Source organism: Mustela nigripes, chromosome 9, assembly GCF_022355385.1.
Source record: "Mustela nigripes isolate SB6536 chromosome 9, MUSNIG.SB6536, whole genome shotgun sequence".
NCBI classification, from domain to species: domain Eukaryota; kingdom Metazoa; phylum Chordata; class Mammalia; order Carnivora; family Mustelidae; genus Mustela; species Mustela nigripes.
Window position 1 is genome coordinate 21,062,990 of NC_081565.1, and position 26,487 is coordinate 21,089,476.

Here is a 26,487-nt window from a genome sequence, read left to right on the forward strand (position 1 = left end):
TTAGAAGAACTAGAATTAGTAATCTCAGAGAAGAGTAAACAAAGGAACAGTTTAAAAGAGCCAGAGAAAGGTTCTCACACACAATGTGAACAGTAACTCTCCCTCGGGGCTGAAAACAGGAAGTGTGTGATAAAAACCACTTACTCTGTAGTGACAGCAAAACTTCACAAACGAAAGGGCTTTTCCATGTTCCCGTGAAGGCCTGAGGGCAGAACTTCGCAAAGGAGAAGGCACATTCCCTTGGGGGGACCTGCTGGGGCTTTTCAAACCTCACCCCCCTTCTCCCCATCACCCCTGCAGGAAGCTAGCGGCTGTCTTTCTCAGGGATGTCAGATCCAGGATCTCTTGGAAATGGCATCAACTTTTCACACCTTTTGTGAGACCTTCGCTGTAAGTAGGGACTGTTTCAGGCCACCTCCGAGGGTCCCTGGCAGTCCTACAAGCTTATGGAAACCCGAATTGATGTGACCATATCTGGGGGACTTTGGACAAAATGCTAGACTTGGCAGTGTCTGATACAAGTGACTCGGGGCTCTCAGTCTTGCATTTGGTACTAGATGCCTGGGCTTCCGAGGGGTCAACCTAGCGCCCTTGCCTCTGCTCTGGTGCATTTACGCGGTCCCCCTGGGCAGCTGTGGCCTCTGCTACTGATGACTGACTCTGTGTCACTCTGTGTCTCTCCCAGTTAGCTCCTATTAGTATGTGTATTCTCACTGCCTGTTGGATGATTCCAGGAGCACAGCAGACTTAGTGATGTCTAGATGTGAGCTGCTGCTTTTTTATATTATTATTATTATTATTTAAGATTTTATTTATTTATTTGACAGAGATCACAAGTAGGCAGAGAGGCAGGCAGAGGGAGAGAAAGAAGCTGGCTTTCTGCTGAGGAGGGAGCCCAATGCAGGGCTCGATCCCAGGACCCTGGGATCATGACCCGAGCCAAAGGCAGCAACTTTAACCCACTGAGCCACCCAGCCGCCCCTAGAAGTGAGCTGCTTCTGACCTTCTACCCCCAGACCTTGGTGAATGACGTCATGACCAATGCAGCCACTGAAACCAAAGCCTACGTTCTTGCCCTTCCCTGTCTTCCACCAGGATCTGTTCTCTCTCCCCTCCGAGTGTCTCTCCCATCTGCCGCCTCTTCTCCGTTCTCAGTCCCTCACTTGCTTCAGGCCTCAGGTGCTGCATACCTCGATTTTGGGGCAACATGAACTTTGGTTCTTTTCCAGTTCATCCTCCAACCAGTTGTCTAAATTGTACTTCTAAAATCCATATCTGCTAAGACTCTGTAAGTGACTTCCTGTTTCCAGGACCTCTGGAAACCTCCCCACACCTCCCCCTGCTTGGCTGCTTGCCTCTCCCAGGCCAAGACTCCACCTTTCAGCTCCCCTGAACCATGCGGTAGGTAGGGCCTTGGTGCTGCCTCTGCCCTCTCTCCTGCCGCCTGCCCCTGGGCACATGCAATTCTGCATTCGATGCTCTGCCCGCCCCCTGCACTTGGTCAGGTGTTCTTCCTCTGTACGAGGACAGTGCCCTGTGTATGACTTCATCAGAGCTCTAAGTGCTGCATGTTTATGCAACTGTCTTCACTGCGAGACTTAGAACTCCTGGAAAGCAGAAACCGTGTCTTCCAGCGCTGTTTCTCCCGGCCTCCCATGGTGCATGGTGTATAACGGTAGCTAACAAATGGATGGTTGGTGATGTATGATTAACATATTTAATTGAGCTTTTTTATGGAAGAGTAATTGACATGCAAATTGTATTAGTTTTAGCCATATGACATGATAATTTGATATTCATATACATGATGAAATGGTCACCACGGTAAATCCAGTCACCATCTGTCACCATAGACAGCCGTTCAAATATTATTGGCTGTTTTCCCTATGCTATACACTACATCCCCATGTCTTATTTATTTTATAACCAGAAGATTTTAACTCTTAATCGCTTTCCCTTGTTTTTTCGACCCTGAAACCCCTACCCTCTGGCAACCATTATATTTGATCATGCTTTAAAAAACTATCTAGGGACGCCTGGGTGGCTCAGTCAGTGAAGCGTCTGCCTTTAGCTGGGGTCATGATCCCAGATCCTGGGATCAAGTCCCAAATCTGGTTCCCTCCTCTGCAGGGAGCCTGCTTCTCCTCTCTGCCTGCCACTCCCCTTGGTTGTGCTCTCTCTCTGACAAATAAATAAATAAATAAGATCTTTAAAATTTTTTTTAAATAAAGAACTAGGCAGTTAGGGGCACCTGGGTGGCTCAGTGTCTCAGCTTAAGTGTCTGACTCTTGATTTCAGCTCAAGTCATGATCTCAGGCTCCTGAGATCGAGCCTTGTGTGGGGCTCTGCACTGGGCATGAAGCCTGCTTAAGATTTTCTCTTCCCCATCCTCTTTCCCACCCCTCCCCAAAACCCCACAAATTTTGTAGGAAGGTATAAGTTTTTATTTATTATAATATGGATTGGGAATTTCTACTCCAAGTCTATTTTCTTAATTATTTTTGATTTTTAAAGATTTTTATTTATTTGAGAGAGAGAGAGAGAGAATGAGTTGGGGGGAGGGACAGAGGGAGAAGCAGATTCCCTGCTGAGCAAGGAGCCTACGAAGGGCTTTATGCCAGGACCCTGGGATCATGACCGGAGCTGCCCAGATGCTTAACCAATTGAGCTACCCAGGTGCCGCCCCCACCAAGTAAATGAAATCTTGAGTATGGGTAAATGAAATCTTGAGTATTTATCGTGGCCTCCTAGTCCTTAATTTTACTGTAGTAGAATTTAAGACCAGGGTTGTTGGGGGGGCTCATATTTTTAAATTTTTTTTTTTTTTAGAAATATACTTTTTTTTTAAAGATTTTATTTATTTATTTGACAGACAGAGATCACAAGTAGGCAGAGAGGCAGGCAGAGAGAGAGAGAGAAGCAGGCTCCCTGCTGAGCAGAGAGCCCGATGTGGGACTCCATCCCAGGACCCTGAGATCATGACCTGAGCCGAAGGCAGCGGCTTAACCCACTGAGCCACCCAGGCGCCCTTTAAATTTTTTAAATTTAAAATTTAATTTAAATTCAATTAACATTTAGTGTATTATTAGTTTCAGAGGTAGAGCTCAACAATTCATCAGTCTTCTATAATACCTGGGGGGGGGCATTCCTATTTTATTCTTTGTCTTTTTCTCTTCCTTTCTCCCTCTATAAATCTCATTCACTTCATAGCAGTGTTGAGAAGATTACATGAGATGAGGCCTGTGTAGGACACAGCTAGTGCATTTGGTGAGTGCCCAGTGCACCTGAGCTGAGGTAGTATGGCATGCGGTGTGTTCATACTATGAATGTCACTTCCGGTTAGAGTCTTGAACGCTGGCGTCAGCCGATACAGTCCCCTCCCAGTAGAAGGTCTATTTGGGATATCTGGTGGCTGGGGAGAACAAAATAAGGACAGAATGCTCTGTGACTGGAAAGGATCTAGAAGTCAGAAATACAGGTCTTGCCTGCCAAATAGGAACTTATCCAGCACGTTAACTGTCAGCCCCACTGTGTGCGCCCTCTGTCAGCACTGGGGCATCACTTAAAAAAAACCACACACACAAACCATTGTGTAACATATATAACATAAGATGTACCATTTCAGCCATTCCCTGGCACAGAGTGTATTGGCATTAAGTCCCTTCACAATGTTGTAAACCCTCACCACTGTCAATTTCTCGAACCTTGTCGTCACTCCAAACGGAAACTGTTGGTCATTAAGCAACTAACTCCCCCTTGCCTACCCACCCCTCAGTCCTCAGCAGCCTCTAACCTACTTCTGGGTCTGTGAGTTTGTTCCAGATGTTGCACAGGAGAGGGATCATCCTTCGGAGTCTGGCTTGTTTCATGTAGCATAATGTTTTCAGGACTCATCCGTGTGGTAGCAGGTGTCCGAAAACACTCATCGCTTCTTACATTCAGACTTCCCTTGCGATGGCCCCGTGAGGACCACTTTCGTCATGCTTCCACTCATTCCAGTCACACCCTTTTCCTCTTTCCGATTTGTTTTCAGAACCTCCCCCTCCGGAAGTAGACTTTGTCACAGTGCATGGAGGGCCTCTACCCCGTCTGAAACTGAGGAAAGCCAAGGAGAAAAACGGACCTATCAGGTAGGTAGTGGCCCCTTTCCCGTGGTGGCCTGGATGTTCTCATGGAGAGTCTTGGAAGCTTTGGTTTGATGGAGGAGGGGGCTTCTGAGGTGCTGTACTTGAATGGTTGGGGCAGGGCAATCAGGGACTCTTGTCTGTGATTCCTTAGGCATACACTGGGCCTTTAGTTCCAACCAGCATCCTTCCAAATGAATAGGGAAAACTCCTAAGGGGCCAGAGATAGGCATTCAGGCAGCTTAGCTCCCAATGAGATCCCTTCCTTTGGTCACTGGCCGGACAAGCATTGATTGCGCGTGATGTGTAAGGCTTTAATCCTTTACACTCACCTCGGTGTCTCTCGGTGATGGTGGTCCAGGAGCAGCATTTCATTTAAAGATGATCTTTGTGTAGTGGATCTGAAGGGCCCATTCGGATAATTCTCTTAATTCGCCCACACATTGAGTTATGGGCAAGACACTATGCAGCTAGTGACTGTTTCTGGCATTCCAGATGGAATTAAGATAGAATTAATTCACCCAACTTGGAGAGCTACATTGCGTTCCATTAAGCATTTTATTTACAGGGTCATGCCTGGATTAGAAAAGCAGAATTATTCCTTTTTTTTTTTTAGAAAGGAAGATAGAGGTTCCCCTGGAGAGATAAGCCGCTTGCTCACAGGAATAAGGCAAGGACATGGCAATAACCTTGCCATCCTTGACCTAACCTTCATTGTCTTATGTCATTCTTGACCTGTTAGTCTAATGACCCTTTAGTATATTTGAGCAGATACTATAAAATTATAAAAAGGAAAGTCTGGGTATATTATCTATGTGTCTCTTTTTTATTTGTTTGTTTAATTTTAAGTAGGTTCCATGCGTGGTGTGGAGCCCAGCGTGGCGCTTGAGCTCATGACCGTGAGATCAAGACCCAAGCTGAGAATGAGTCACTTAACCGACTAGGTCACCCAGGCGCCTCTGTGAATCTCTTGATAATGAAACTTAGGCTTTTTCTGTCTTTCCTTTAGTTTAAGTGCAGTAAGTTCTCAAAGGTTTTTCCAGGCATGGATATTGCCTATGTTGATTCCTGATGAGTTACTGGAAGGCCCTGACATTCTGTTGCTATGAGGAGAACAGAAGTTATGATATCAATGCCCAAGAGACTTTGCAAGAGCAAACGTAATATGTAGGCCAAATAATTATGTAAGACCAAAAAAAAAAAAAAGAAGCCAGATGATAGTCTATCCTTGTGGCTAATGTGCCCTCCAGTGCCTCCAAAACAGGAAGTGGAGATCTGTGAGTCATTCCAGGGAGGGTGGCGGTGAGAAAGAGGGGAGAAGTCTTTCCAGAACAGTCATCCAAACAGCCACAACTGCTTCCCTAACGTCATCGGGGTTAATTACCAACAGGCAAATGGAGCAGTTTCCTCTCCCTGACTACCTGGTTTGAGCTGGGGGAGCAGCTTTGCCAGTGTGGGAGAGGCCCGAGTCTGCTTTCTACATGCTTCGGGGAGAGGGATAGGGGTGTGGGGAACATGGTGGAACAGGGCCCTGGGACCAAAGCTCCCCTCCCTAGCTTGGTGATCTCGGGCGAATGATGCATTCTGTTCCTGGGCTCTCGTCATGCTAGTGTCTCCCACAATTGCCAACTTACAGAAATAACCTGGGGTGCCTTATCAGCAGTACAAATTCTCAGACTCAGCTCCTGGAGATTTCGATTTATTAGGTCTGGAATGGGGGCTGGAAATCTGTGTCATTATCAAGCAGCATAGGTGATTATGATCATGCTAACTGGGGAGACTGCTTTATGCCCCATGAATGGTGCCTCTAATGTCCAGAACCAAAGGTGAGGCTTGAAGTTGCCCTTGAACGCCAACATCCACAAGGCAAGATGGATTGGAAGAGGAGTTTGAGGACAGCATGGAGCCCGCACCATTTACTCCCTTACCTGCGGCCATGATTCCTAGGGATGTCTTCAAGTCTCCAGGGAAGTGTATCGTTATAAGCATTCCCTTGTAGGTGGTGGACGCTTTGGAGATGTTTACTGGTGGAGGCAGTAGCATCTCCCCGCCCTGCAGGCTTGATGTTTTACCTTTTGTGGAAAGTTCTTTCCTGGAAAGTGAGCCCAGACTTGGTGGAAATCAGGGCCCAGAGGACACATAGGATGTTTGGGATGGAGACTTTCCAAGTCTAGGACGAACTGCCATGGAGGGCTCCCTTTTCTTAACCTAGTGACTCATGGTCTTTTAGGAAGCAGGAGATGGGGCATTAAGAATGTGGAATAGGAAGTTGTATACTTACTAGTAAAATAGATTATGTGGCCTCATGGTTTGGAAATGACCCTAATCATCTTTGGTACTCATGCATGCTTTTCCTCTTTACGGAAACATCAACTCAAGAAACATTAGTGGGGAGTTGGCCTCAGCCAGAGACCTGGGTAAGGGTTTGCAAGGGTACAGGAGGAAGTCTCTTAGATCCCTGCTGTCAGGCCTGATAGAGAAAGCAGATGTTTAGACAGGTGCTCTCCTGGAGGCAGGACAGAAGGACGGAAGCAACGGGATGAAAAAGGAGGTGCGATTCGTACTTGGTGTTTTTATTCTTACACCTCCTTTCCCTGACAGGGTTTGTGTTTGGTAGAATCAACAACAAAGAAAACACAGAAGGATACTTGCTGGCTGGTGTGCTCCTCTGTCCATGTTCAGGGGACAGTTTCACAATGTACACATGACATTTTACCTTCCTGGCTATTTCAGGACACGGTCGGACTAGATTAACGCACAGTGATTGGCGCTCCTTGCTTCTCATTTATTTCACATGAACTTTGGTATCTGGGCCCTGGAAGGAATGTAGGTCACATGAATTCCATTTCAGGTTACCATGTGATTGAGCCTTTCTGCAGGCTTAGTACATTAACGCTTGTAGACAGGCAGCCTCCTTGTGACTGCTAAACGCTTTCCACAGCTGGGCTTTTTTTTTTTTTTCCCCATGTGGAAACCACTGTGAGAGGTATACAGCGTGCCCTTTCTGGGTAGCTGTATGTGGAGCAGCCCCTCCTGGCTAAAGAGGGTTTACTTGGCATCTATCTGTGGTGGAACCTGACGACCTATATTGCGTCGTGTGGCATTAGCACTGGAGGTCCAGACTGGAGTTCCCTAAGTGTTGGCGCTCCCAGACTGTAAATCTGCACCCCCCTCCCCCAGGGGCAAAGACTTTTTCTTGTCTGGTGATGTGTCTCCAGTGCCCACAAAACTATCTCGTTCATAGCAGGTGCTCAGTAAATGTGAATAATTGAATGAATGACTCTCCCAAGCAAGGGTCTGATAGACATTTTCTTTTTTCTTTTTCTTTCCTTTTTTCAGTTCATATCAGGTGTTAGTGCTTCCCCTGATGCTCCAAAACACCTTTTTGTGTGATTCTGAAGGGGCCACCTCATTCTTTAGCAACACTTCTGATGCTGAAGGGTATGTGGCTGCAGAACTACTGGCCAAAGATGTTCCAGATGACTCCATGGAGATGTCTATTGGAGACAGGCTGTACTACGGAAAATACTATAATGCACCTTTGAAAAAAGGGAATGATTACTGCATCATACTGCGAATCACAAGTGAATGGAATGAGGTACACCTCTTTAAAAACTCATGAATTCTCTATTTTCTTCTTCGTGTGAAATGTAGATGTTTGAACATTTGCTTCCCCGGTATTTGAGATGGACACCGCATGTACCAACCAGAAAAATGTGTTGAATACTTTGCCTGCATAAATTATGGGCTGGTGAGACCTTGAAGGTGGTTGATGGTGTGAAGTGTCACTTCCCTGTGCTGCTGCCAGGCTGCTGCCTCCCTGCACCCTCTCGGAAGCAGGAAGGAGAGGCCTCTTTTTGAATGTCAGTGCTGCCCTATTTTCTGCTTTCCTGACTGCTTTGGCCACACCCACCTCTCCTCATCCTTAGAAAGCCTACTTTGTTCCAGGGGTGGTTCTTTCATGAGATCCGAACTATGGAGTCATTGCATCGTGAGGAAAGATAGTGAGCTGGCCAAGCAGGATAGCAAGAGCTGAATCAGTGAGTCAGGTGAAAGATCTTGAAGAACCGTTGTGATGGTTGCCCCAGGAGAACTCAAAGTATGACATAAATTCATATAGACTGGGAATGGAAACTAGAAGAAAATTATATTAGTAGAAACATCACTTGACTGATGAATTGAAGCCATCTTGAGTATAAGGTTCCTTCCTTCCTTCCTTTCTTTTTCCCTTTCTGCTTTCCTTCCCAGCCCAGGGCTTGAACTCACAACCCTGAAGTCAAGACCTGAGCTGAGATCAATAGTCAGATGCTTAATTGACTGGCCCAGCCAGGTGTCCCCATACCATATTTAAAACTGACACGTACTCTGTTCTGTGTAGGACACCAGTCTAACGCGCCATTATCATGCTTGATGGTAAACCAGCGGTTACTTTTAAGAATATGACACAAGTTGGGATGCCTGGGTGGCTCAGTTGGTTGGACGACTGCCTTCGGCTCAGGTCATGATCCCGGAGTCCCAGGATCGAATCCCACATCAGGCTCCCAGCTCCATGGGGAGTCTGCTTCTCCCTCTGACCTTCTCCTCGCTCATGCTCTCTCTCACTGTCTCTCTCTCTCAAATAAATAAATAAAATCTTTAAAAAAAAAAAAGAATATGACACAAGTAAAAAAAGAAAAGAATATGTACAAGTAGCCAAGAGATTTGGTAGTATTTTGTGACAATAACGTAGGAATTGAGAATTGGCAGGCTAAAGCCCAGAATGTATTTCCCTGAACTTGTTTAAAAGGTGTTTATGACTCAAACAGGGCCTTCTCGCTGGAGCTTAGCTGGAGATCCTACGTGGCATTTCTAGCCGCAGATCTAGCACTAGCTGTACAACATGAGTACAGTGTAGAGAGTGCTCAGAGAGCTGCTGTCCCAGATCGGGACTTTGGTCTAAGAGGTACATGAGGACACATGGGCTGCCATAACAAAATACCATAGGCTGGGTGGCTTAAACCACAGAAATGTATTTGTCATAGCTTTGGAAGATGAGAAGTCTAAAATTAAGGTGCCAACTGATATGGTTCCTTGGTAAGGCCCTCTCCTTGGCTTTCAGACAGCGGCCATCTTGCTGTGTCCTCACATGGTAGAAAGCGTGCAGTCCAGCTCTGGTCAGTCTTCTTCATCTTATGTGGACACTGATCCTATCACAGAGTCCCTGCCCTCACGACCTCATCTGAACCTCATTACTTTCCAAAGGCCCTACTCCCAAGTACCATCATACTGGGGGCTGTGTCTTCAATATATGAACTTTGGGTGACCCAAACATCCAATCCATAACACAGGTAATTAAGTGAGAGGTTAGGATAAGAATCCTAATTTATGGGAAACTTCTCTGTGATATCATGGATACCTCTTTTTCATATAGCTTAGTAGAACATGTGCTTGGTCTTTGGGAGGCTAAGGAGGCGAAGGGGTTGTGAAAAAATTTATATTGGGACTTGCAGTTTTGAATTGCATTTACTTCCCCTATGGGTTTCCAATCTATTAATATTATAGTCATATTAAAATTAGTAGTGAACTATTTATTTTTCTTTTTTGAAGAGTTTTATGGAGCTACAATTCACATACCATATTAATCAGCCATTTGAAGTATATAATTTACAGTGTAAGGAGTATCATTAATGATATGGTGATAGTGATATAATGGAACAGATGGTAGTTACCTTGGTGTGAACATAGCATCTTTTATAAACTTGTCAAATGACTAAGTGGTACACCTGAAACTAATGTAATGTTGCATGTCAACTATATCCATATAAAATTTTTTTAATAAAATGGTTAAGATGGTGAAAAAAAATGAAGTATACAATTTAGTGGTTTTTAGTATATTCACAAAATGGCACAACCATTTCCACCATTTAATTCCAGAGGATCTAGTAGTGGCTTATTTTCAATTTTTATTTTTAATGGTGGTAAAATACGTATAACAAAATTTACCATGGAAACAGTTTTTAGGTGTACAGTTTATTAGCGTTAAGTACGTTCGTGTTATTGTGCATGCCATCTCCAGACTGAAGCACTGTAGCCATTGAACGGGGACTCTCTTCTCCCTGCCTCCCCCAAACCCTGGCAACTACTCTTCTAATTTCTGTCTCTGGGAATTCAACAACTCCAGGTACCTCATATAAGTAGAATTATACATTATTTGTCTTATTTCATTGCATGTCCTCAAAGTTCACCCATGGTGTAGCATTGTGTCAGAATTTCTTCCCTTTTTAATATTCTACTCTGTGTGTATACACCATTTTGTTTAGCCATTCATCTGCGGTTGAACACTTGGGTTGCTTCCGTCTTCAGGCTATTCTGAATAAGGCTGCAATGAACATGGGTGTACAAATATCTCTTTGAGTCCCCAATTTCAATTCTTTGGGGCATTTACACTTGGAATCATTGGATCATGTGATCATTCTCTTTGTTTTTTGTTTTTGTTTTTGTTTTTTTTTTGAAGAACTGCCACACTAGTTTCCAGAGCAGCAGTACCATTTTACATTCTCACCGACAGTATACAAGGGTTCCATTTTCTCCACATCCTCCCAAAGACCCGCTGTTTTCTGTGTTGATAATGGGCCTTCTAATGGATGTGAGATGGTATCTCTTTGTAGTTTTGGCTTCTGTTTCTCTAATGATTAGCAATGTTGAGTGTCTTCTTGTGCTTTTGACAACTTGTATATCCTGTTTGGGAAAATGGTTATTCAAGTCCTTTGCCCATTTTGGAATTGAGTTATTTATTTCTTTGTTGTTGGGTGTTAGGAATTCTCTATATATTCTGGATATTAATCCCTTAAGAGATTTGCAATGTGCAGATATTTTCTTCTATTCCGTGGACTGCCTTTTTTTACTCTGTCAATAAATGTCCTTTGATGTACAAATGTTCCTTATTTTTTTTAACATTCCAACATCTTTGTTTTTGAATTCCAGTGTAATTAACATATAATGTTACAAGTGTACAAGTGTTTCAAGTGTACAATATAGTGATTTAACAATTCTGTATATTACTCAGTGCTCATTGTGATACGTGTCCTCTTAATTCACTTCATTTATTTCACTCATCTCCCCACTCACCTCTCCTCTGGCAACCACCAGTTTGTTCTCTTTGATATATTTAAATATATATTTATATATTTAAAAGTCTGGTTTGTTGTTTCTTTTTTAAAATTTATACCTTAAATACCACATAAGAGTGAAATCATATGGTCTTTGTCATTCTCTGATTCATTTCACTTAGCCTTATATCTTCTAGGTCCATTCATGCATTGCAAATAGTAAGATGTCATTCCTTTTTATGGCTCAGTAATATTCCATTATGTATATATACACTACATCTTCTCTCTCCATTCATGGACACTTGAATTGCTTTCATATCTTGGCTGTTGTAAATAATGCTGCAGTAAAGATAGAGGAGTGTGTATCTTTCCAATTCAGTGTTTTCCTTTTCTTTGTGTAAACACCGAGTAGTGACATTACTGGCTAGTTCTATTTTTAATTTTTTGAGGACCTTGCCTACTGTTCTCCACAATGGCCACACAGGTTTGCATCCCACTAATGGTGCACAGACATTCTTTTTGCTTCACATCCTCAGAAGCTTTTAATTTTGATGAAGTCCAGTTTGTCTCTTTTTCCTTTTGCTGCTCATGCCTTTGATGTCCTATTCAAGAAGTCATCGCTAAATCCAATTTGCTGATGCCTTTTCTCCACAGTTTCTTCTGTTCTGAGTCTTATATTTGGATCTGATCCATTTTGAGTTAGTTTTTGTGTGTGGTGTTAGGTCGGGGTCCCCCTTCATCCTTTTGGATGGGAATATCTAGTTTTCCCAGCACAATTTGTTGAAAAGATTTCCCTTTCTCATTGAATGTTCTTGGCCACCCTTGTCGTAAATTATTTGACACATGCAGGAGTTGATCCCTGGCCTCCATTCTACTGTATTGGTTCTATATGTCTGTCTTAATGCCAGCACCACCTGGTTTTGATTACTTCAGCTTTGTAGTAAAATTTGACACCACGAACTTTGTTTTTCTGATTCTCCCAGTTTGTCTTTCCTTCTGTGTATCTGTCCCAGTAAATAGCATCACCATGCTCCCAGTTGCTAAGACAGAAATCAAGGAATCATTCTTATCTCCTCTCTCTTTATCTTCTTGTCCAGTGCACATCAAATTTTGTCAGTTCTACCACCTTCATAACTGTGTAAAATCACCCTTTCTTCTCCGTCTTCCTTAACCATGTTTAACCTTTGGCATCTCTTGCCTGAACATCAACTTTCCTTCTTTTCTTTTCTTTTTTTTTTTTGAACATCAATTTTCTAACTCATCTTCCTGTCTCTTATTCTCTCTCTTTGCTCCATACAACTGCCAGAATAAGGGTCTTAAAAGGTAAATCTGGTTACGACACTCTATTTTAATGCGCTTCCTTCTTCACCTGGCCCACCAGTTTCTCTCCTTCCGTACAGTCAGTTCTGTAGTGCCTGCCCAACTACTTGAGGCCCCTTTCACTGGTTATTCTTGCCTATGATTTTCCACTAGATGCCCTTGAGGCACTTAGCACCCAGGCAAAATTTAGTCACATGCAAGAGCTTACGGCCATTTCAAACTATCCCCAGCATTTTTCAGGGTAAATCTATTTTTTTTTTCAATTTTTAATAAAACCAGACTACCCAAGGTGTTCACTTGAAAGAGAATCTCCTTTTGAAGTCGGAGAGATCTTTCCTGACCCCTGCTTTTTAGTGAACATTTTGCTGAGTAATCCCAGTGTTCCTAACAGACAAGTATGCATAGAAGAGCTGGGGGAGAAGGAAAGAAGGTATCTCATTTCAGTGAGTCTGTAGGTGTTGGCCAGATAAGTATCATCTAGACAGGTAAAGTATTATTTACAAAGGCTTCCCATAGCCTTGCCTATCGCGGGCATCACTGTCACTGTCACGTGGATGGGACCTCACATGGATGGGACTTGGGGGGGCACCTCAGAATCTTTTTCAACATCCTTTGTAGGCAGTCAGTGCCAGTTGCTCAGAGCCGGCAAGGAGAATGAAGCTCATGGCCATTTCTGTTGTTTACCCATAGTGTATGCTTTCTGAGATCTGTTGAAAAGCTGCAGAATTGATCCCTAGGGTCACTTCTGTCACTGCTACCCATGCCAATTCCTCCAATGCTTAGTCACTACGTGGCTCAACTATAAGATGTTAGAGCAAGAGGAGGATATTTTAATCCAAATTAAAAGAGAAAAAACCCACTAAACTTTCTGGGCTGCAGTGTATTATTTAAACTGATGTTCTATGCTGCCTCGTTAAACGTGTTGCTGTGTTTCTCTTTATAGGTGAGAAGATGCTCCTGTGCGGTTTGGGCTCAAGTGAAAGGTAAAGCCATTTTCTGCCTAAGCATCCTTTCTTCTCTCCAGTCTGCAGCACCAAGTTTATGTTAATGAGATTTCTTTTTAAGTCGTCACAGGTGACAGAAACCCATCTCACACTAGTTTAAGCAAAAATCCATAGCTGAGAAGGATGAGGGGGTGGGGAGCTTATGGACCTGGCCCTAGAAGGACATCACCAGGATTCCAGGAACTGACACTTGGGACTTGACACCATGAGTGGGACACTCTGCCTTTGTCTCTGCTCTCAGCTTCCGAGTTGGCTTCATTTTCTTCTACAGTAAGCCATGTGAGGGAGAGGGACAGCCACCAGCTGCCCAGTTTAGCAACTTCAGTGGGAACAGAAGGTTTTTCAATTCAGGGAAAGAATCTTTCCTCCTAGATTAAGTGACCGTCTGTGGGATGACGAGTACCCCTCTTAGGGTACTCTAGAGGCACTATGAACAGCCTACCTTGGATTTGGGTCTTACTCATATGGCTGGTTGAGGGCAAATCAGTGTGATTGACAGCCTCCCCAGGATTGCTTTGAGAGGTGGACACGATCCCCATCAGGAAAAGAGGCGCAGAAAAACAGGTTGGCAGACCAATTCGAAGAGCCGCAACAGTCCACTACTCCGAGCCTTTTAGCTGCTTAGCATGGGCTCACCCATACATGTATAATTTTCTTTAAAAGATTTTATTTATTGGGACGCCTGGGTAGCTCAGTTGGTTAAGCAGTTGCCTTCGGCTCAGGTCATGATCCCAGCGCCCTGGGATCGAGTCCCACATCGGGCTCCTTGCTCGGCAGGGAGCCTGCTTCTCCCTCTGCCTCTGCCTGCCTCTCTGTCTGCCTGTGCTCACTCGCTCTCTCTCCCTCTATCTCTGACAAATAAATAAATAAAATCTTCAAAAAAAAAAGGTTTTATTTATTTATTTGGAGAGAGGGAAAGAGTGAAAGAGAGAGGGTGCGGGGGTGGAGAGGGGTGGAGGGAGATGGAGAGAGAGTCCTGAGCAGACTCCATGCTGAGCTGGGAGCCTGACGTGGGTCTCCATCCCACAACCCCGGGACCAAGACCCCAAATGAAACCAAGAGTTGGGTGCCCAACCAACTGCACCACCCAGGCTTCCCCACATACACTTTTAAGAAAAACACCCCCCATTATGGGAGAATTATCCTCTGAACAACCAAAAGTGGAACTCAGTTGGAAGACAACTCAAAGGTGGGTCTGTTACTGCATCCAGCTCCATGACCAGGATTGCTGGTGGTGTCCAGTCCTCTTGATCCAATGCAGGTGGACTTCTCATGATCCGCTAGCAATCGGTAACTAAGTGCCAAATGTAAGCATTTTCAAACCACAGTCCGTAATGTGAAAGGGGAGACTGGATAAGCACACCAGTTAGAAAGGAAGAAAAGATAGTGCAGTGCAGTGAACAGGGGGCCCAGAACAAGGACCACATCCTGTTGAATAGGAAGAGCAAGCATCCCCTGGCTGGTGGCAGAGTGAGTCACTTGGTTACTTAGTTGGACCGCCTCAGTTTTTTCCTGGGAAAGTGCCTTATCCCTTTTCTCCAAAGCTGTCTGTGCATAAGATGCTGCAGGGAGGAGGTCGGGCCGAGTGCTTCTTCCTGGCCTGGGCAGTTGTCCAGTGGGGAGGAGAATTGCCTCAGGGATTGAGCAATCGTGGCTCGGTGTTTGCCAGACGTGGGATTTCCCTGGCAGTACATTTCTTTCAACCAGCAGGCAACCAGCCAGTGGATTTGATTCCCAGGAATTCCATGAGTTTGTAGCTAATACCAGAAATCTTGTCAAGTTTATGACCTTTGCATCTGGACCTTTTCTTTGTGGTTTATGAGTCCTGGCAACAGCCTGAGGAATTTTGCTCTTAGCTTGGAGTATCAGTTTAACCCGTTACATCCTGCCACTTACCTCACAGCAGTGTGAAACAATAGGCTGCTGTGGTGAGGAAGTGCCCACATAACCCTGCTTCCAGAAGGATTCCAACAAAGGGCACTTTACAATGGGGGATCTGTTACCTTGTCAGTAGAGGGTGCTCGACAGGAAATGATTGGGAGGGACCTGGAGAATTAGGCTTCCTTCATTTGTCTGCTTGTCTTCTAATCTTATTTCCCATCTTATTATCTCTACTCACACCAACTTCAGTAAGAGCAGAGGACGTGGCTTTCCTACTGGGCAAGGCACATTACCTGACCATCAGCCATCTTGGATTATGGTTGCCAGGTGGCGAGGGTCTCCCCCATCCCACCCCTCTACTTTCTTGAGATACAACTTATGTAACATTGAGTTTAATGTGTACAGTGTGATGATTTGATTTGTATTGAAAAATCATGACCAAAATAAGGTTAGTTAATATCTCCATCACCTCACATCATTATTATATATATATTTGTATATGTGTGAACATTTAAGATCTACTCTCTTAGGAACTTTCAGTCCTATAATACAGTATTATTAAGTATAGTTACCATGTTGAATATTAGATCCCCAGTACTTGTTCATTTTGTAACTAGAACTTTGTACCCCTTGATCAACATCTCCCCATTTCTCTCCACTCCCCCAGACCCTGGCAACTACCACTCTACTCTCTATTTCTATATAGAGTTCAGCCTTTTGAGATTCCATGTATAACTATGAACATATAGTATTTGCCTCTCTCTGTCTGACTTATTTTACTTAGCATAATTGGTGAGGGTCTCCCTTCACAGAGGTGAGTGCTGTTACACCAATGTGTGCAGATAGGCCAAGCTTCCTGTCTTGGAATTTAAGTGAAGGCCACAAGAAGCAACCACATGTTCCAATATTTGGACATTTTTCAGCCAATGCATTCCCTAAGGCTCTAAGGGTGGGAATGCAGTTTCTACACAGAAAGAGGTGCTTTTATCAGAAGAATGGAATTTGCAAGCCTCCTGGACAGGCACAGAAAGAGCTTCCAGAATCCACTGGTTTCAGGAGCTGTTTGATATGATTAGAAAACACTCCAACTGGTGGAAGAAATTGCCAAAGAGCTGGCTACTGTGATAAAATTAACAGGAAGGATTTTGCTTTGGACACATCTAGGTGGCTTTTGGTAGTGCCTTCTTTACCCTCCTCAGCCCAGGAACCAGTGTTGAAAGAGAGCTCAAAACTTTGCCTTCGAACTATTGGAAGGCTCTAGAGATAATGGAGAAGCCCACTATTTTTTAAAATGCTGAAGGCAGTTCTGACATACATATCCACCTGTTGTGCACTCACCTCTGGTAGTCCCCCTTTGCAGAAATGTCGGAGACTGCCATCTCCGGAAGTAATTTGGAGAGAACTAGGATCCAGATTAGTCCTGAATTTGTTCCAGTTCATCCATGCCAAGCACCTGCCCCATTCTCACCTTTGCCCAGTGACGAATTCTGTTACTTACCTTATGTAGATTGCCCCTAGCAGGTCTTTGTGATGACTACCCGGGAACCAGCAGTTGGTTTGAGGAGAAAGGCAAAGGCCTGGACCTTCTTGCTTGAGCCTTGCTGCTCCTCAGCCGAGTGTCTTTGAAATTATATTTAACTTGACTGGTTCTCAGCTGCCTCTTACCTAGATCTTTCAGATCCCTTCTAGCCACAAAGTACGGACTCTGATTTCTTGAGTCACAAGGGAAGGTCATTTGATGTATGGGAGATGATCGCAAACTATTTTCACAGAACACTCTTCCGTCATAGGGGTCAAACCCCTGGCGCATTAGTGACGGCTCCCCTTTCCCTTTCAGCCCACATTTCACACCTAGGGTATGCCCATCTCATGTCTGGGTTCACCCCCTGAGCACCGATAACTGGAAGAGCCTTCTTTCTTCTCGCCCACCACGGTGTTCAGGGGCTCCTTCTTTACTCCAGCCTACACGTCCGACTCATCTTTCTAAACTGCAGCATTGATTTGGTTATTTCTCCTGATGGTTCTTCCCAAAGTTCTCCATTACATTTTAGACTGGCTTCTAAGGCCTCAGTCTGACACCAGCACACCCTTCTAGTCACCTCTCATCTTCTCCATTCAAAGTGATGTGTCCCATCTTCTCTGGTTATGGTCTCTTCTTACTTTCCTTAATGTCTTTGTTCATACAGTTACCTATTTATTTCTACCCGGAATGCCCTATAACCTTCCTGTAATCTCTGTTTATTAGCTTATTATAATCCCACCTGTTTGTCAAGGTTAAAATCAAATGCAGTGTCCTCTCTGAAGCCTTTTTTATTTCCTCCATGGGGCAGGAGCTCTCTTTCTCCCTCCCTCTCTCTAGCCTTTCTGCTATACTCTAGAGCAACTGATGCACATGTCTTTTCTTAGTAGATTTCATACCACTGAGGGAGAGCTCTTGAAGAACGGGACCAGTGTCTGGCACACATCGGTGCCTAATCAGAATTTAATGAATCGAGTTGGAGGATTACTGGTCAACCAGCAGTAGGGTTGGATGAAAAATGAAGCACAGTAAGTGTAATATTTAAGTGAGGCAGAGAAGATGTACATCAAGATATAGCCTAGTGTGTATGTGTTTGTGTAGGCTGTGCACCAGTATGTATACACACATACACAAACATGCACACGCATACTTTAAATATTCATCATTGTGGTTGGGAAAATTACAATGTGGCCTCACAAATTCCTGGCCACTGGTATTCACCCACTTCCTCTCAGCTACTTACTTATTCAAAGGCTATTGTAAGTGTTGCTGAGAAAGGATTCAAAGATATAATTAAGGTCCCAAGGAGGGAGATTGTCCAGATGCATCTGACCCTCACATGAGCCCTTTAAATCTGGATGTAGAGGTCAGAAACAGGAGATTGGAGATTCAAAGGGTGACGTGAGTCTGACATAAATAAGGGTTTATCCTGCTGTTTTCAAAGGTGGAAGGAACCACATGGCAGGAATGTGGTTGGCCAGTCGGAGCTGAGTGGCCGATGGCTGGCCACCAGTAAGAATATGGGGACCTCAGTCCTACAACTGCAAAGGATTTGGAAGCAGATTCTTCCCCCCGAGGCATCAGAGGGGAATACAGCCCACTTTGACATACTGATTTTAGCCTTGGAAGACGCTGAACAGAGGACCCACTCGCAACGTGCCAGAACTGCTGGCCCACAGAACTACGAGGTTATGAGTGGGGGCTAGTTGCTAAGTTTATGGTGATTTGTTAGGCTGCAATAGAAAATGAATTCAAAAGTGTTGCTAATTCATCAGGTGTTCTGTATCTCTAAATTAATTTCCTACTTTGATCTCCTTTGTCATCTCCTACTCTGCAATAGAACTCAAGTGAGGAGACCTTGGGCTAGCAGAGAGGAATTTAACATACTAACTAAACATCGTGGTGCAAATTCTTTGTACCTTTTGGAGAATAGGATTATTGCTTTCAGGAAATGACCCTGCTCATATAAATTCATGAAAAAATGTCCATAGCTACAGGACGTACTCAAGCTGTCCGGAAGCTTGAGGATGGGCCTGGAGTCTTTCTAACTTTCTCTTCAGCACCTGTGACATTTGCATTAGTGGAAGAGTTCAAAGAGAAGCCCGGAGACGCCCTGTCACGCCTCATGAACCCTGTACCTCCTCTGGGAGCCACTCTGAAGAGAGTGGCAGCATTTAACCTAATGGATTTACTCTCTCCAAGAATGAGTCATTGCGAATCTGATTTAACACATGATTCACTCGAGTTTCCAAAAGAATATTCTGCAAGTGACTCAGAAGAAAAATAAGCTTGAATTTATGGCATGAAACCATGAGAGGGAGGGAACCAGAAGATGGCAAAGCTCGAAAAAATGTAATTTCAATTGGCTGTAAATTTTCTCAGTGAGGAATTAACTGGGAAAGTCCCTAAAGAATCTTGTGTGGCTACCCTGTAAGGGCTCTGGGTTGCACTGACTCCAATTTTCAAAGAGCCCATACACAGAGTAGACCAAGAGACCTATACCAGCAAGAATCATCAAGCCATGTTATGCATAATTAAAAAAAAAAGATTTTCCAATATTTATGTCCATAGTAAGGCATAGTTGTGTGGACCCATTGCTTCGGGTGAATGTGTCCTGCTAGTGGAGGGTCAAGAGAAAGTCAGGTCCATCAACTCCTACTTTGCTTTTGTCTTGTTGGTTTGTGAGGGGACATTTTTTTTTTTTTAAGATTTTATTTATTTATTTGTAAGAGAGAGAGAGAGTGAGAGCAAGCACAGGCAGACAGAGTGGAAGGCAGAGTCAGAGGGAGAAGCAGGCTCCCTGCGGAGCAAGGAACCCGATGTGGGACTCCCAGGACGCTAGGATCATGACCTGAGCCGAAGGCAGCTGCTTAACCAACTGAGCCACCCAGGCGTCCCGTGAGGGGACATTTTAAAAGCAAGATAAGAACTAACTGATTCACATAAATTAAAGCCTTCTGACCCAGATGAAGTACATTCTAGCAGGTTCTTAAATGTGCAAGTGAGATGGAGAACTACAGCAGGTGATCTTTAGGGAAACTTGAAGAGCAAACTCAAGTCAAACAGAGATGAGCAGAGAACAGGGAACTTCATATGAGAAAGACAGAGCTCGCAATGTATAGTTGATGATAACTTGAAGTCAAGGCCAGGCAAGATGTTTTAGCAGGTGGCTCTGTGGTAGAAACAGCAGCAGATCCCATGATTGGAGCATTAGGGTTTCTGCATTAGTAAATACTTAGACAATTCGTACCTGCTTGAGATAAATATTTTAGATAAGGATTCACTTACCCTTTGTTCTAACTCCTTTAGGTTTCCATTTAAGTCTTTAATCTGTCTGGATTTTATTTATATTTATATATAGTATTTTATTTATATTTATTTATATATTTATATTTATATAGATTTAAATATAGTATAAGCTCTAATGATCAAAATCACTGTATTCTTTTTTTAAATTACTGTATTCTAAATGGTCAGCCAGTTTTCTCAACACTAATTCTGAATAATATATCATTCCCCCAATGACTTGAACCAGTAACAAAACACCAGTAATGAACCATAGCTAACATTTGCCAGTTGCCTACTGTGTTTCGGGCACAGTCTTGACATGACTTATCTCATGCATTTCTCATAATAACCCTATAAGGGGGTACTATTATTATCATTCCCATGTTACTGGATCAATCCTGAGTGGGGAAATCGAGACCCAGAGTGGCTGCAAAACTTGTCCAGAGCCCATAGTTAGGGTGTTCAGTACACACTTGGACAACCTGACTTGGAAATTATTTGATACACATGGGTTTGTTTCTCTACTATTCTGTCCCCGTGTATTCATTCTTCTGCTGACCCTGCACTGCTTTAATAGGTAGCCATTCAAGTCACTCCCCAAATTTTTTTCTCTGCTGCTTTGTGGTTTAACCACAGCTCCCTCTTCCCATTCTGTAGTACGGTTTTTTAAAATATCAAAGCTTTTTCTTCTGGAAAAGGTAGCCAAATGATATCAGCCATGTTTTTTCTGGAAGGCCTCTCTCTTGACAAGGTAATGGGTTTTGCAGAGCCTTTTAGCAAGAAATGTATTCTGTGGCCGCTTTTGCTGGAGCCACTATCCTGTGAGAGAATAGAACCACACTGCTCTTGACCTGGTTGTGGAGATTGTACCTGTCCATACAACTCTGCAATGACTGGAAGTTTTAAAGCGGCAGTGTCCAATATGGCAGCAACCAGCCATGTGGGGTTATTGGGCGCTTGAAATGCGTACTTGAAATTGAGCACTTGAGATGATATGCTTGAGAAACAGAATTTTTAATTTAATTGGAACTAATTTAGGTTTCTTTTTTTTTCTTAATTTTCATCTTTATTTATTTATTTATTTATTTATTTTGGACAGAGAGAGAGATCACAAGTAGGCAGAGAGGCAGGCAGAGAGAGAGAGGGAAGCAGGCGCTCTGCGAGCAGAGGGCTGGATGCGGGGCTTGATCCCAGGACCTGAGCTGAAGGCAGAGGCTTAACCCCACTGAGCCACCCAGGTGCCCCTGGAACTAATTTAGTTTTCAACAGCCACACTGTGGCCAGTGGCTACGGTACTGGAGAGCGCAGATTTGGTGATGAGAGAGTCAGGGAGGAGGGACTGTTCTCGGATGAGCCTCGCTTGCTGCCGGGGAAGTGAGTCTTCTATGTTTTGAGGGTCTCACGTTCAGGGGCTGCTATTTTTCCCCTCAGGCCCCTCCTTGTTACTTAGCAGACCTTTATTTTTGCTGGGTTTCAGCTCTTCCCAAGCAGCATTGGATGGCCCAGAGGACAGACTAAGCATATGCCTGGGGCATCAGTAAAAGGAGGGTAATGAAAAGGGAAATCATTTGATATCCCAGCAGTGACAACCATAGCAAATCATCTGGCCGAATTTGGACTTAGTTGCACTTTCTTACATTTCTTCCATGGTGAGGTGGTGTTTCTCTTTTTTAATTCTGTGTATGCACCATCAGCCCCCAAGGTCTTTCCAATGTCTGCCGCACCATTGCATGTGGACCTTTGTTCTTTTAAAGAGGAATTTGAACTGCTACAGTCCGAGGCCCCACCATCATCAGCCAGTGTCCCAAGGTACAGGGCTTGCACCCTGGACTTCTGAAGGGGAGCGTGGCCTGCTCTGCTGTAGACAGAACTGGATTCAGATCTGTACTGGGAAAGCACAATGTTGTGGTTAAAAAGCCAAGATGCTGGAGCCAGACAGCTCAGGTTTGGATCCTGACTCTTGTATATTAGCTGTGTGCTCTTGGACAAGTTGCTGAACCACGCCATGCCTCGGTCTTTCCTCTGTAAAATAATAGTGTCTTATTATGATGCCAGGCACTATTATTGTAATACGTGGTACTATTATTATAGTACTCCCTAGGTGGTCAGGAGAAGTCATTAGGACAGTATTTGGCATATCGTAAGTGCTCCATCAGTTGTTTGCAAATTAAAATGAGCCCTTTGGTGTAGAACAGGATGCTCTGATTCAGTCACTTGGTCCATAATGGGCCACTCAAGTGTGGGTGTTCTTCAGTGTGTAGCAAAGAATCTCCCTGCAGTTGACACATGATAAACCCCAAATAGAACATATGTATGTCTTTCAGAGAATGTCTACATTAATTTTCTTTAAAAAAAAAGACTTTATTTATTAGTTAGAGAAAGAGAGAGAGTATGCAGGCACATGCACAAGCCAGAGGTAGAGGGAGAAGGAGACTCCCCACTGAACAGGGAGCCTGATGCGGGGCTCGATTCCAGGACCCTGGGACCATGACCTGAGCTGAATACAGATGCTTAACGGACTGAGCCACCCAGGTGCTCTACATTTATTTTCTTACTTTAGCCTCATGACAACCTGCTGGGCTGAGCGGGAAGGTACTATCCTTTGACAGATGACCCCATCCATCAGGCAGACTCATTTGCTATATTTGACCGTGGGAGCCACCTGTCATTTTTGGAGCAAAATTCCATGTGATGTCAGAGTGACTTCTTCCTCAGTGCAAAGGAGAACTGCCCAGAAAATCTCTCAGGAGCAGCTGACTGAGAGAAGACAAACACAAACAACACAGTCGGCTGTATTTGTATGCACAGGAAGATGAGCTTTTTTTTAATCCCCTGTGACTTGAATGTGGCCTGGTTTTTCCATTTCCTTTTCAGAAATACCCTGGGACTGTGTTTTCCTTAGGCCTACACCGTAGGGGCCGACTCAGGGGGGCGCAGAGGCACTCTGGGCCTTCTTGGGATGGCTTGTGAAATGGGGTCACACTCTGGGTTAGCACGGAGTGAGCACAGGTGCCCACGTGCCTCCCAGGAGGGCCGTGACTGTGTGCTGTGGGCTCAGTGTGTGGTTTTGTCCCGCAGATTCGTCGTTCATGCCGCAGCAGATGGTGGCCGTTGGGCTGGGCTCCATGGCTGTTGTGATTGTTCTCGCATTCCTCGCCTTCTTAGCCGTGTGGTATGTGAGACTGTCATTTTTGAGAAGTGAGTGGAATGGCGGAAGGATGGGGTTGGAGTCTTGAAGAACAGCTGGGCTTGAGGAGGGTCAAAGGGGCGGTGGGTGGAGGTGGTCAGGGGCTCCGCACTCGTCAGGCAAGAGGCTTGAGTAGCTCTGTGCCTCAGGGCAGGGAGGGGGTGCCCTTCTGGTGCAGAAAAGGAGCACGGCCAGCGATGGCTGTGAGGCCTACTCACGGAGTGGTGGCTGGTCCCCCACACTGCTTCCCATGAGGGTACAAGAGCCGCACGTACAGGTGCGCCAAGGGAAAACCCAAGTGTGTCAATGGACCCCTTTCCTCCCCCACGTCTAGATTGCAGACGGGTGCTACGTGCGGAGGAAGCAGCGCCGCTGGGGCAGGTGCTGGGACAACTTCTCAGGTGCCTGCCTACACAGAGGCCCTGTGGGGCTTCCGTCCGGGTGTGTGTGGTTCTGCAACGTTTTCCATTCCCAGCTTGGCCCCATTTCTGGATTCAAGATGGCGAATACCTCTGTGGAACCCCCCCGAGTGGAGGAAGCTCGGAAATCGCTGACGTCTTCTCTGCTGGCTACACCACCAGTTCGGTGTCTGTGAACTTGAGACCCTTGATAGACAATGTAGTATTGACCACAGGCTACGGGTCATGTGGGCCAGACGTCCGAGTGCTTCCCGAGAGTCAGCTCTTCTGGACGTTGAATGCAGGACAGTCTCTGCACCTGTATAGCATCCCTGGACTAATTTGGAATCCATCTTTCTACAATGAGTGGTGAGATGGACTTAAGTTTGGGCTAGAATTTGCCTTTATGAAGGAGGTCATTGAAAAGGATAGAGATTGTTGACAGAGGCAGCCCGTCAGACATTTCAGAAGCAACCCCTTTCTTACAATTAATTGACATACTAACAGAAAGTATGCTAACCTGGCCTCTCCAGCAAGTTCTCTGTGACGGCTGTGAGGCAGTGGAGCTTTGATACAGAACCATGGGTCTTACAGGTGTTCAAAAGCCATAAGTTATCATTCCAATAAAAATATTCTGTTAATTTCGGCCATTCTTCTTTTCCACACCAAAGTTTATAGCCGTCTTGCCTGACTTTTTTTATTACTCTCTCTTGAAAATGCCCTGCGTCTTCCTTTAGATCGGGTGCTCGTGTAGTAACAGCGGGCTCTGAAACACGGTCAAGCCCATGGCCATCGTCCACGTGTTTACAGGGAAGGGGAAAGACTGTGCCTGGTGGGACCTTCCCCTTGACCTCCAGCCTCAGTAACTAGGACTGCTACTGAGCCATGACACATGAATCATGTGCCACATGACATGAACGATGACACATTAGATATATGCGGTCTACACATTAGATATCAGCGGTCCAGGGCCCCGTTGACTTGCTGAATTTGCAGATGGAACACGTTAGATTGGACTTTTAACCCCTGAGTCAGTGTTCTTTAGCTTTCTTCCCTAACCGATGGCGTAACTCCAGGGCTCAGAAAGAAATGAATGGAGCAGAGGCATGTGACTTTCCTAAGCAGCAATGGGATTCTCCCTCTTCTCCCTCTTTTTCGAGGCCTGGAGGAGAACAAGCACAGGAGAGACAGGCAGGGGACAGTTCTAGTATACAACCTCAGGGTACAGTGTCTATGAATGTGGCCCTGGAACTGTGCAGGGTCGCAGTCCTGCGGAAGAGGGGCAGTGCTCCTGATGGGGTGGGCTGCTGTGTTCTCTCTCTCTGCTAGCTCGCTGGGCGTTGGTGAGGTTCAGATCCGGGTGGTCTGGGCTGGTGGGCAGAGGAGGAAACGAGAGGAACAGTAGAAATAGGTGGAAACTGTCTGCGGAGCCTCTGTGCCCAGGGAGACCTGGCTCTAAGTACATGCCCTTGGCTGGGAAGAGTCAGAGAAAGGGAAGCTGTATCCTGATGCTCAAGTGTCCAGGAACAGCTGGCAGCCCTGGAAGCTTTAGGCAGTATTCAGAATAATTGTCCTTTGTTCTCTGAGGTACTACCTTGGACTATAACCTAGGATCAGCATTTATTTATTTTTATTAATTTTTAAAAATTTTTATTAACATATAATGTATTATTAGCCCCAGGGGTACAGGTCTGTGAATCGCCAGTTTTACACATTTCACAGCAGTCACCATAGCACACACCTTCCACAGTGTCCATAACCGCACCACCCTCTCCCTACCCGCCTCTCCCCAGCAACTCTCAGTTTGTTTTGTGAGATTAAGAGTCTCTTATGGTTTGTCTCCCTCCCAATCCCATCTTGTTTCATTTATTCTTTTCCTACCCCCCAAACTCCCCACGTTGGTAAGATTTCATTTCTCTTGATGGCTGCATAGTATTCCATTGTATATCTATACCACATCTTCTTTATAGGATCAGCATTTAGAACCTTCCCTGCTCTCATCTTCGGTGGCTTACAGAGTAGAGCTCTCAAAAGACTAATACAAATAGCTTTCTACTTTTAATTTTTAAAGTATTTTATTTACTTATTTGACAGATAGAGAGAGATCACAAGTAGGCAGAGAGGCAAGCAGAGAGAGGGAGGAAGCAGGGTCCCTGCTGAGCAGAGAGCCCAATGCAGGGCTCGATCTCAGGACCCTGAGATGATGACCTGAGCCGAAGGCAGGGGCTTTAACCCACTGAGCCACCCAGGCACCCCTCTGCTTTTAATTTTTATGTGCAGCTATTCAAGCTCATACTATTTTCACAGCCCCGGGTTGCTCAGTAGCGTTGCTTAACAAAAGCAGGGCCTGAGTGTTGGCAAGAAGATGTACCATCTTTCCACAGTTCTGTTTTTTCATAAACATGAGGTGAGGGCTGCCAGAAGTTCTCTAAATTCACCCGGTGGCTTTGCCACAAGACTGTTCATTTTTTCCCAAGCAGATTCATGGGTAAAGGGGGGAGGGCATCTCAGGAGAGCGAAGGTGGGTCTTCCTGGGAGAACTCAGGGTCTGTTTGTGGAAGGACTGACCGGGCAGCACTCGGAGTTGGGTTTGAGGGCCACTAAATAAGGCTAGGGCCAAGCTGGGGGTGGAGGAAGGTTCTCTCCCTGGTTACCGTCTTGGGGACAGTGTGTCCAGG

General features: G+C 44.9%; 1 protein-coding gene across 5 annotated transcripts in view; it reads left to right on the top strand.

Annotated features, from left to right (window-relative positions):
* Positions 1 to 24,450, top strand: part of SUSD1 (sushi domain containing 1) — a 130,651-nt gene extending 106,201 nt beyond the window's left edge. For 4 of the 5 annotated variants that reach the window (XM_059411060.1, XM_059411061.1, XM_059411062.1 and 1 more), the window contains 5 exons: positions 4,034 to 4,130; positions 7,464 to 7,722; positions 13,476 to 13,515; positions 23,303 to 23,422; positions 23,746 to 24,450. In XM_059411060.1, coding sequence (XP_059267043.1) covers positions 4,034 to 4,130; positions 7,464 to 7,722; positions 13,476 to 13,515; positions 23,303 to 23,422; positions 23,746 to 24,182 — 953 coding nt within the window. In that variant the 3' untranslated portion in view covers positions 24,183 to 24,450. The remainder of the gene's footprint in view (positions 1 to 4,033; positions 4,131 to 7,463; positions 7,723 to 13,475; positions 13,516 to 23,302; positions 23,423 to 23,745) is intronic. The other variant, XM_059411063.1, reaches the window with a different exon arrangement.
* The last annotated feature ends 2,037 nt before the right edge of the window (positions 24,451 to 26,487 follow it).